General features: G+C 34.8%; 1 protein-coding gene across 1 annotated transcript in view; it reads left to right on the forward strand.

The window, feature by feature from the left end:
• The window catches only part of LOC126965649 (protein sickie-like), a 100,182-nt gene that overhangs the window by 19,035 nt on the left and 68,480 nt on the right, over positions 1-12,667 (forward strand). Inside the window, exons 4-13 of the mRNA XM_050809327.1 lie at positions 1,945-1,998; positions 3,913-4,078; positions 5,058-5,150; positions 6,528-6,672; positions 7,712-7,825; positions 8,067-8,258; positions 8,690-8,716; positions 9,786-9,892; positions 11,197-11,325; positions 12,297-12,379. Of these exons, the coding sequence (XP_050665284.1) occupies positions 1,945-1,998; positions 3,913-4,078; positions 5,058-5,150; positions 6,528-6,672; positions 7,712-7,825; positions 8,067-8,258; positions 8,690-8,716; positions 9,786-9,892; positions 11,197-11,325; positions 12,297-12,379 (1,110 nt within the window). The remainder of the gene's footprint in view (positions 1-1,944; positions 1,999-3,912; positions 4,079-5,057; positions 5,151-6,527; positions 6,673-7,711; positions 7,826-8,066; positions 8,259-8,689; positions 8,717-9,785; positions 9,893-11,196; positions 11,326-12,296; positions 12,380-12,667) is intronic.

A 12,667-nucleotide genomic window follows, 5' to 3' on the forward strand; every position in this document is an offset into this window, starting at 1 on the left:
GCGGGACTCGAACCCGCGACCTCTCGCCTTCATCTAGACCTACGTTACAGTCGAATGTTGAGAACATGCTTTGTAGAACACGTTGAATAAGAAATATAAGATTTATCAACGATACATCACTCAGTTTGACTCAGTGGATGAGCACTCGCACGGAACGCGAGAGGTAGCAGGTTCGAGTCCCGCATCGTTTATGAATTTTGTTTTCAAATTTAATTAGTATATTATTAGTACCTTAACAAATCGTGTATATCCACTTTAAATGTCGGTAGCGTTCTCGGTGTTACAAAACTACATTGTCAGCTCTGTCACTGACTTTAAGTTGTTTACTTACTTACTAAGTTACGAAACTCACTTAATAAAAAAAAAGGCTTAATCTTGCTCCCGCTCTTATTTATTTATTTATTTATTCTTAAAGGCTTACCAACTAAATACAATTTATTACCTTTATACACTGAGAATTAAACAAATATATTAAAACTAGCTGACCCGGCAAACGTTGTTTTGCCATATAAAGTATAATTCACGCGATAGTTTTATAAGTAATAAAATATTGCCTATATTATAGCCTGTACATCATTTTGTTCTATTGTCAATAGTTTTTGCAGCGCACGCAAAAATAGGTTTTCGATTTAACACCTTGTGTTACAAAATAGCAATTTTATTACGGATCCCTAATTTTGAAAAAAAAAACATAGCCTATAGCCTTCCTCGATAAATGGACTACCCAACACTGAAAGATCTGATCATTCAAATCGGACCAGTAGTACCAGAGATTAGCGCGTTCAAACAAACAAACAAACACTGCAGCTTTATAATATTATATATATAATATAGTAAAATAGTTTAAATGTAGGTACTTAAATTATTATAGGTTGGCATAACATTACTATACTAAAAACATATTAGTGATATTTTAAAATCTAAAATCTACAAATTTTGCAGAGTAATATAAATTTCTTTTTTAAAATTATGAAAATTAAAAAAAAGATATCAATGTTTTCGTCTATATTAATAATACTATTATATATTTGTAACATTAGCTGTGGGGGAGAGTTTAAGCCATAATTACTGTGGTGGAATTTAATGTGCATGGGGGAAAAAGTACTAAGCCGACAGTTGAAGGCAGGCACATGCAAACCGATTTGAGATAAAAGCGAAGGACAGTTCATATCATAGCTCATAAGTTTATGTAAACACAGCAATTGTGAAGCATTTCTACGTATTCGCAGAGATCTCATTCGGAATGTATGTAATCTAGCTATCATTCCTTCTCAGGTTTTATACATTTCTTTTCTAAAAAACTGATCGAATTCAATTTTGAAATAATAAAAAAAAAACATATAAAGAAATTCCTTTTAAAACCCAAATACATAAGTAAATTAATGTTAATTATAAAGATTTCAAGCAATTTGTTAATTTAAAGTGATAACTCACACATCTGGGATTAATTATACAAATAAAATTTGTAACCAAAATTTCTGTACGATGCGGGATTCGAACCCGTGTCTCTCGGGTTCCTTCCGAGCGCTTTTAACAAGTGAGCCAATCCTTCGAGTTAATCCATTTTATTTGTATACTTTTTTTTATGAATATACGGGGCGAGACGAGCAGTACGTTCAGCTGATGGTAATTAATACGCCCTGCCCATTACAATGCAGTGCCGCTCAGGATTCTTGAAAAGCCAAAAAATTCTGAGCGGCACTACAATTGCGCTCGTCACCTTGAGACATAAGATGTAAAGTCTCATTTGCCCAGTAATTTCACTAGCTAGGGCGCCCTTCAGACAGAAAAACAGAAAAGTTTACACATTACTGATTCACGGTAGAAATAGGCGCCGTTGTGGTACCCATAATTTAGCCGGCAACCTGTGCATAGGAGCCTCCTACTGGTAAACTGGTAACCTAAAGATTTTTTATAATATTACAACATTTTTGATATTTTCAGTACGCCCCACCCGCCGCTCCAAACCATCATGCTTCAAGAAGTGGATGTCCTCAGGTTGGTACACAAATCTATCGAAATGCAAACGAACCTCACTCCGTCGTGTTTCAGAACTACATCGTACCCCAAAACTTGTGAAGCTGTCTATAAAAAGGCATAAAAGGCATTTATTTTCTCAAAATTCCTTTAGAATTCTTTTTGATGTCATTTCTAATAACTACTAGATACTACTACCGCTTCGGAAACAAATGGCGCTCTGATAGAGAAGAAGAGAAGGACGCAAGAAACTCTCCCAGCATTCTTTTTTTGCGCTCTTTTCAATAAAAATAGACAATATTGTAGTCATTTCTATCGCTATAAAATAATCACATTCTTGTCCTAGGCTGTCCGATCATTTAGATATTCAGCAGTGGAGTAATAGGATTTACGACAGAGCCATTTTTTTTATAAAACAGTTAAATTTATTTATAGGTAATGCCTGAACAGTGGCTGGGAATTTATTATAGAAGTGTATACATTTACCCTTAAAGCTATTATGTATCTTATGAAGCCTACTAGAATTAGTTACAAGCAATCCCTTATTTCTAGTGTTATAATCATGAAAATAACTATTAAGAGCAAAAAGGTGACAATTTTTGTGAACGTATATTAAATTTTCATAAATGTACTGACAATGAACAGTCATAATATTTATTTCTTTAAATTTTTCTTTGAGAGACTGTCTATAACCAAGCTGATATATAGCACGAACAGCTCTCTTTTACAGAGCAAACACTATATATCCTAACATATTATTATATATTCACCACCATATTTAGTATGTGTAGCGGTCCGCCACAGTGCGATTTTCAAGGAATTTTCTTCCACGTAAAACAAAGCAGCTGTGGAATGAGCTTCCTTGTGCGGTACTTCCGATACGACATGGGTGCCTTCAAAAAAGACGCGTAAACCTTCCTTAAAGGCCGGCAACGCTCCTCTGGTGTTGCAAGAGAATGTGAGCGGCGGTGATCAATTAATACCAGATGACCCCTGCGTTCCTTTGTCCTCCTTTTCCATAAAAAAAAAACAAAACGTGTATCTTTTCCCTATCAAAGCGAATCCTCCTTATTCGACTCGAACCAACATTACATGAACGAGCAATTTTTCACTTAAAAATCAGCATTAGAAACAATGTTATGGCCTGGGGTTTAGTCTTCGTCCTTATAGATAAGCAATATATAATCCCCGCGTGAAGTCATGAGACAGGCAGCCATTTTAGTGACGTCAGGTCCAAAAATCACCAATAAAAAGTACCGTTTGCGTACTGACGTCACGTTGTAACAAATCGTGGAGGTTATATAAGTACCTATATTATTGTGCTGGCTATGCTTTCTATAATATCTATTATTGCGATCAAAACCACAAATAACTCATCGCTAATAAAGGCGTAAAGAGGCATTTATTTTCTCAAACTTGATTCCTTTAGAATTCTATTAATGTAATTTCTAATACACTAGACACTACTACCGCTTCGGAAACAAATGGCGATCTGAGTGTGGAGAAGCGGCGCAAGAAACTCTCTCAGTATTTTTTTTGCGCTCTTTTTAATCAAATATACAATATTGTATTGTCACTGCTATTACTATAAAATAATCATAATCAAGTCTCAGGCTGTCGGATCACTTAGATATTCAACTGAGGAGTAGTAAGATTTACGACACAGCCATTTTTTAATAAAACATTAAAATTTATTTATAGATAATGCATGAACAGTGGCTGGGAATTTATTATAAAAGTGTATACATCTACCCTTAAAGCTGTTATGTATCTTATGAAGACTACTAGAATTTGTTACAAGCAATCACATATTTCTAGTGTTATAATAATAATTATCACTATTAAGAGCAAAAAGGTGACGATTTTTGTGAACGTATATAAAATTTACATATATGTACTGACCGTGAACAGTCATAATATTATAAATTATCTTAGCTCCAGTCACCGAGTGGCAGTTCTCGTCCGTCGAGTGTGTCAAGTGGAAACGGCAGTAACTCTTCGGGCAAAGCGAAGACGCCTCAAAATTTTGGATATGTCAAGAGACAAAATGGAAACCAGCCGCCATTACTACCTGCCAACGGGCCACCACAACATGGACATGGTAAAATATAAAAATATGTACCTAGTATTTTCTTTAATGAAAGCGAGTGTTACCCACTTAAAAATAGTGTGTGTATATGAACTTCTTTGGCCTAACAAAGCAAAAATCCTAAAAATTATTTATTCCTCGTTCTACGTTTGTAGAAAGAACAATATCTTAAAAATCTTTCAACGATAGCTTTGACAATTAATTATTAAATAATGAATTCGGCTGTACGGGCCTGATGACCTTTGCCTACCCTAATAATGGACGAAGAATCCAAACAAAAAAAAAAACGAATGTCGAAAACGTCAGAAAATTTTAGGAACCAACTTCACCCTGTTAATTATTGTGTTACAGTGACGCGCGCGCATCTTAAGATTTCACTCACATTTTTTCATAACGCGCCTAAAGAATTATAACTTCAAAACACTTATTAAAGGATTAAAACTTTTACGCAAAATCTAATGTAAAAACACAGTTTCAATTACACGCGTTTTAATCCTTTACAAATGTTGTATTTAAATATGAAAACATAAGAAATATATTAAAGCTTCTTTGACAAAGAAGGCTTCCTATAGTATAGAAGATTTATTTTTGAGGGTGACCGAATATCGTTATTCGGTCACCCTCAAAAATAAATCTTTTAAATAAATGAGCGTCTTCGCGCATTTAAAACTAGTTTAAGAAAAAAATCATTAATTTTCAATGAACTTAGTTTATTGCTGATATAAAGAGGATATAAACATTTGACATTTTCCATATTGTTGGTGACTGATAGCAGAGAACAGAACAAAATACTAACAAACGAACCACCAAAGGAGAAATTATAATTAATAGTACTCATAGAACTATTGCTTTTTTTTTCTGATTTACTCAAGTTATTTAAATACAAATGCTTTTTATAGAATTAAAACCCGTTGTAAACATAAATAATTACGATAATTTTTATTAACATAATAATTACTTCTTCCTGACTCTTATTTTACTATGCTCGTAGGTGGCCGAACTGCTCAGGTGTCAGCTGTGCCGCGGACCAAAGTTAAAGTCTCCGGCGGGACACAAACCTGCACACAGGACTTACAAATACACAGTAAGACATGTTTATATAGTTATCTATAGGTATTAAGTATAAAAGAGTATATCCCTACTAATAATATTATAAATGTGAATGTAAGTTTGTTTGTTAAGCATTTACGCCGGAGCTACTGAAACCGATTTTGATGAAATTTGATACAGCGATACATTAGAGCTTGGGAAGGGACACACAGGGTACATTTTATCCCGTAAAAATACATGGGTCCCTCAGGATTCTTGAAAAACTGAAATTCACGTCGACGAGCTATAACTATACCAATAGTAGGTTTAGTTTGCCATAGCAATAATCCTCGAAATAAGATTCATATAATATGTTGGGAACGGGAGCGAAACGGAAACCGCAACTGGAATAGGACATGAGATAATCTTCAATTCCAATCTTGCTTATTATTTTTAAAAACCCTTTATCTACACGGGTGAAGTCACCGGCATCAGCTAGTGTATAAATATAAAGGATTCCACCTTCACACGACACGCCACAAGTTAGGATATCATCCCCACGATCTGGATGTGTGGCAGTCCTCCACAATGCGGATTTCAAGGAGCTTTCTTCCTCGTACTACGAAGCTGTGGATTGAGCTTCCTTATGCGGTGTGTCCGGGACGATACGACATGGGTACCTTCAAAAAAAGGGCGTACACCTTCCTTAAAGGCCGGCAACGCTCTTGTGATTCCTCTGGTGTTGCAAATGTGGGCGGCGGTGATCACTTAACACCAGGTGACCCGTACGCTCGTTTGTCCTCCTATTCTATAAAAAAAAGGAGACAAATCAGTATCTTTGGTTGTATTGAATAACCGGAGGTGACACAATAGTTATGGCTCCGGGTTCGATTGTTTTTTTTTTACAATGATGGCAACGCTCTTGAAATTTCTCTAGTGTTTCAAGACAGTTTATAATAAATATTTACAGTGAACATTCAAAAGTGCTTAGTTTACGTCTACCAGTGGGAGGCTCCTGTGCATAGGATGCCGGCTAGATTATGAGTACCACAACGGCGCCTATTTCTGCCGTGAAGCAGTATATGTAAGCATTATTGTGTTTCGGTCTGAAGGGCACCGTAGCTAGTGAAATTACTGGGCAAATGAGACTTAACATCTTATGTCTCAAGGTGATGGGTGCGTTTGTAGTGCCGCTCAGAATTTTTGTGTTTTTTTAAGAATGAGAAAGAGGCACTGCATTGTAATGGGCAGGGCGTATGAATTACCATCAGCTGATCGTCCTGCTCGTCTCGACCCTTATTTTAATAAAAAAAGCCTAATTGAATAATGTTTATTTGACTTTACTTTTATTATTCTACAATAATAATTATATGCTACTATTTATTCCTTATCTAATGCCACTCCTAATATTTCTTACTTGATGGTATTTCAGAAAATGGCATTGGCCCGAAATCGTACTCCCTTCAGGGAAATACCGCAGCTCAATTATCAGCATCAGTTCGTGAACGACTTCTTGGATCTCAATCACTACCAAAGCCTGGAACACACGAATTTGCTGCGCTATTCCATCACCACAGGTGAATATAAAAATTAGTGTTTCATTGAAGAATTATAAATCTGTTTTCTTTATACCTTGGTTAAAAGTCTAAAACTAGATAACATTGTGAATAGTACGAATATAGGTATATATAATAAATAGTAGTTAAAAAAAAACACGAATTTCATAAAAAACTAAACTGAAAAATTTAATATTTATTTTGGGATTTAAAATTAACATCAATGCCTTATAGACGATAGATGAAAATTAATAAATTGACAAAAATCTAATTTTGCAAATTGAAAAATGGAATAATTTTTATAAAATAAAGTATTGTCGTCGGTGCTCGATATATCTACGAAGCTAGAACGAAATCTGGCCGTTTTAAGTGGGTCAAAATCGCACCCAAATGAGTCGGTTACAAAAAACATACATATTAATATAATATTAACCTAATTATTCCTCTTTAAATATGTTATAACAATAAATAACTGCAAACGTCAACAGCAACAACTATCAGCGTTAATAATTTCGATTGAAATTTATAACATCCAATATATTATATTATAACAGTTTACAACAACAGTTAGAAAAATATAACACAACAGTATAATTCAGTGAAAAATTATAACAGTTTAGCCCACCTCTACATACAGGTAGGTGATAAAAAGGGTGTAATAAATATAAGCCTAGGTATAGTATCATTATTACTATTCTGGAAATGTGGCTAGCACGTTTGGCCTTTGGATAAAAACTAGTACCAATCAAACTTACCTACGATGTAATAGATTAATCGATAGGTACTATTTGTCTTGTATTCAATTGTATTTTTATTCTGTAGTTTACAAAAAGCACCTCTAATAACGCATTCAGATACTTGCGTACACTATGACACAAAATAATATATTGTGGTGAAGCAAACTAAGGCAGTTCAAAGATAGGAGTTAAGATATTATTTTCTTATCATGCTTTATTTACATTCTGTAGACATGGTTCGAACCGTGTGAAATTTAAGTTCAGTTGAATTTATCCGGTGAGTAGTATCGACGTTTTATAGATATCTATTATTATTATTACAGAATAACACCAAGAGGCGGTATGAAAATAAGCGATGGAAGTCTCTCAGATACACAAACGTATTCAGAAGTCAAGTCGGATTACGGAATACCGTACGCGCCCTGGTTACGTCACAGGTAAGCTCTAGCATTGTAAGTCCGTGAATGCATTGTGCCATTAATATTCTTGTACATACCCAAAATTTAATTAAATGTTGCCATCTTCAGTCGCAAGTCATTTCATAACGCTGAATGTGCCTTTGTGAGTTGAAAATTCTAATAGAGTTCAGTCATAGCTTCCGCAGTCCCTTCCATGGTCAGAAGTGGGATTGAAAACAACTTGCCCGCATGAACCCTTATTTCTCTTCCACCATTTCAGCAATACATATTCGGCTAGCGGTCGCCTATCGGAAGGAGAGTCAATGGAGTCCTTAACATCGCTGCACTCGGCTCAGACGCACAACCACACCTCGTCCCCTAACTCACACCACCGCAGTTCACTCACACATAATAAGCTGATCATGCACCGTGACGCTCAGAGCTCGAGACTTAACAGAAGCAACAGCATTAGGTAGGTTCTACAATCTTCTAGAAGCCCATTAATGCTTGATTATAATAACATCACATTGTAACTTTTTAACATCAGGTGGTCAACATCGGCTCGAAGGACCTAGTTATAAAATTTAAAATGTTAGGAAGGGGCTCTACCAATATGTTACATGTTTCCTTGCATATAAAGAATGTAAAAATCTATTAAGATAAACGTTATCATCACTATATAGAAAATGCTTTTGATAGATCTATTGACTCTGTTTTTTATTCACTTAGATTTGACCCTTTTATAAGTTCAATCTACAGTATAATTATTATACATCTATGCTTTGGCTCATGGTATCATTTCCATTCATTAGATTAACCCCATAGCTATTAAATATAATGATATATTTATTTTTATTGTACGTATATAATTTTGTATGTATCTAACACCTATTTAAATTTTAGCTACCTCAGAGATAGGACATTTCCAAGGTATGCCACAAATGTATGAAGGATATGTTTGGCTTCAAAGTGGCACGCATTATCTTCTCCAGATATATATTTGCATGTTGGAAAGAAAGCACGGCTTCAGAACTTTATTGTATTTATTTATTTAGATATCTCAAGTATATGTAATGAAACCCAATTCAAACTTTATTAAATAAGTCCGGGCGCTAAGCAGGAATAATTTCGTACGTTAAACTTTATTAGCTGTCTCTGTCACTCCCGCGTAAATATAATGCGTCTCCGTCGCACAGATGCAATGGCTGCCGTCCTCACGGATTGTAAATCTTTTAAACAGAGCAAGACATATTATATCTACGCAGAAGTGACAGAGACAGACAATAAAGGTTAATGTACGAAATTCTTCCTGCTTGGCAGCCGGACTTTAGTTTAGCTAATAAAGTTGTAATTACCTAAACGAGCATATTTGAGCTGCTTCTTTGAGACAAGCTTCGGCTCGCGAATCGTCTGCGAATTACAATTAAAATTATTAAAAACTGTATAAAATAAACAATGTACTTATTAGAACATCATATATCTATCTACAAGCTGTAGGAAATCTGAATGAGTATATTGTTTATCATTTATTTATCATTAAAAAATATAACAGCTTTTGGGGACAGTTGAAAACCAGTGTTGCACGGAAATACTATTTCAAAGAGCATAAGCTGAGTCCACTCCCCTGTGTCTAAATGTTTCTAGAGATGATGTTGTTTTTATATTTGTTAAATTATTTGCATTAAATTAATATTATTATTAATATAAAATTATTCGTTAACTACGTTACAAACTACACATCTCCAATTATGGCTTCATAAATTATTTCTGTGTTTCTATTATCTTATACTTTAGTTTAAATACGTCGCAATATTAGAATAAAGTTTCAAAAACATCGTAAACATAACATTTTGATTACTTTAGCTGACTGCATTTAAGTGTTAAGACAAAACACGTGAGCTAGTAGATATTAAAGCTTTCATTGTTTAGAATTAACCATTTAAATAGCATTTTACAACAATCTGTTAACAACAATCAATTAAAATGTTATTTATTCCAGATCTACAAAATCGGAGAAGTTATATCCGTCAATGCTACAGAGGTCTTCGGAGAGTGACTATGAGCCGTATTATTGCTTGCCTGTGCAATATGGACCAGGAGGTCAAGGTAAGATGGATGGCTGTTCTTGCGTCGCATATCAACGTGGCTTAGGTACATATCGCAAATTTTTTGAGAGGAAAACTGACGAATCATGTCAGTTTTCCTACGTACCTAATACGTTAACCTATTGGGAAGTGATACGCCTTGAAACGCGAATGAAGCCCTACCTGACCCTACTGAGCAGGACAAACCTATGCATACTTACTTACATACCAGGATGCTAACTGGGCACTGTCCCCTAAACAGGTGCTTAGTGTTGTCGGAATCTATATCTACATATAAGTATAGATTCCAACCAGGGGATGTAACGGAAATTGAACAAATCAAGTTTTTTTCAAGTATATAGTTATCTGTTTTAACAGACTAATTTCTGAAACTATTGGACCGATTTAATTAAAAGCTTTGCATGATGGTACCTTACATCCCCAGTCAACATCTTAGATACTTTTCATTCTGGAAAATTAAAGAGTTCCCGTGGGAGAGTTAAAAACCTATAGTTACCTTTAGTTATATGGCTTAGCACACAACAACTTTTGCACATAATTTAATAAAAAATGGCATTTTGATAGAATATTGCTGGCCCAATATGTGTATAAATTAAAAACAAGTTTTATCCTTTTTTTAATGAAGCCCTACCTGACCCTACTGAGCAGGACAAACCTATGCATACTTACTTACATACCAGGATGCTAACTGGGCACTGTCCCCTAAACCGGTGCTTAGTGTTATCGGAATCTATATCTACATATAAGTATAGATTCCAACCAGGGGATGTAACAGAAATTGAACAAATGAAGTTTTTTTCAAGTATTATTATTATTATCTGTTTTAACGGACTAATTTCTGAAACTATTGGACCGATTTAATTAAAAGCTTTGCATGATGGTACCTTACATCCCCAGTCAACATCTTAGATACTTTTCATTCTGGAAAATTAAAGAGTTCCCGTGGGAGAGTTAAAAACCTATAGTTACCTTTAGTTATATGGCTTAGCACACAACAACTTTTGCACATAATTTAATAAAAAATGGCATTTTGATAGAATATTGCTGGCCCAATATGTGTATAAATTAAAAACAAGTTTTATCCTTTTTTTAAACCTACGGTTTTGCAAAAAAATATCTGGATGTACAGTATTCATCGACAGTGTGGTAGAATTTTCGATCCAAAGTATTTCTACCACAAACTTGTAATGCAACTGTTATTACTCTGGTGTTGCAAAAAGAGTTAGCCAGTAGACCCGTACGTTCATTTGTCTTAGTATAGATTTTTATGGTTGAAATATTATCTAACCTGAATATTACCAACAGGTCTAAACTATGGAGTATCAGAGCCACCATCACCGTCTCCAAGATCAGCTCTGAGCCCCACCCATCAGCCCACCAGCGTCATACACACGCCCCGACACTCGCACCACTATCCTAAGAAGAACGACGATGGTAAATTCTACTCATTATTAACATACACACTTTCCCCAAACTTCGACAGTTAAACACACTACATTTAAATACTCACATACATAATTGTAAAATTTGGTTTTTAATCATTTTTGTTTATTTCTTTATCTACTGTTACTAAGAAAGTTGCGACCCAATACAAGTTTCCTAAGACAACTTACTGTTTCAACCATTAAAATGTATATGCAATCTTTGAAATAAACGAAATTAATTAATTATTTATATATTTAAAAATAATCACTTACTTACCCTTCGCGATTTGGATTTGTCGAAACAGCACGAGATAATGACGCTTAACATAGTGTCAAAATATAGATCCTATTGAAAACCACTTAATTAAGTCTGGCCACACATGAGCCATCAACCACAATCGCAAAACGCCACGACCGACGTTTTCCTGTAGCTTTCATACTTTTTATATGGACTCTTTGCACAAGTTTTACATGTCGGCGTTGTTGGCTTATTGGCGTTGGAGCAACGTTGGAGGATTTTGTGTTGTGTTAATAATAACACAACTTGTATAAAAATACATACAATATTGTTTTTAACTTAGCTAATAATCTAGTATGCATGCATCTTCCTTAAAGAATCCTGAATTGTGTTTTAACTAAAAAATGAACACAACGAAAGGTGTCTTAAGTCGAAATTTTTATAAGGATATTTGTAAATTGGCCTTGAAGTCCTGCTCATGCATCCTTGGTACGCATGATGCCTAAGTACTTTAGATTTCTTTCAACTGAATCTTGCCGCCAAATTCTAGATTGATCTCAGAATAGAAGTGTACCATTTCTACCATATTGTGGGATTAGCAGTAAATATGGCTATAAAACCAGTATGAAATGCTTAGAGGCTTCTACTCTGACCTTTAAATACTTACAATTAATATACAAACCTCACAGTTACACTAATTAAAACTGAAATACCAAGTGGGTCAAATATTTTTCTTTCTATAGTTCATGGTTCCACTGCGTCGCTGGTGTCAACAGCTTCGTCGCTCGCGGCTGGTGCGGGCACCGATGAAAGACAGGCGCATGAGGTAAATATTTATACTTATATCTATATATATAAGATATTTCCACCTATATATTGACTCATCACGATATCTCTGGAACCATAAGGTGAATTGAAATTTTGTTAGGAATATTCCTTTCACCGAGTAGACGTCAGCTAAAAACGGATTTTAAGAAATTCCAAACATTATCACCTCTTAATGTAAGTATTCAAATACCACTTTTGCCACTTCTTCTTCTTAAAGCTCAACCTTTAGCGAAGTGGCGGTAAATGTAAAAAGAAAACAAAACTTGACATACATAAGTGTCACATC

The sequence above is a fragment of the Leptidea sinapis genome, chromosome 8, assembly GCF_905404315.1.
Source record: "Leptidea sinapis chromosome 8, ilLepSina1.1, whole genome shotgun sequence".
NCBI classification, from domain to species: Eukaryota; Metazoa; Arthropoda; class Insecta; order Lepidoptera; family Pieridae; genus Leptidea; species Leptidea sinapis.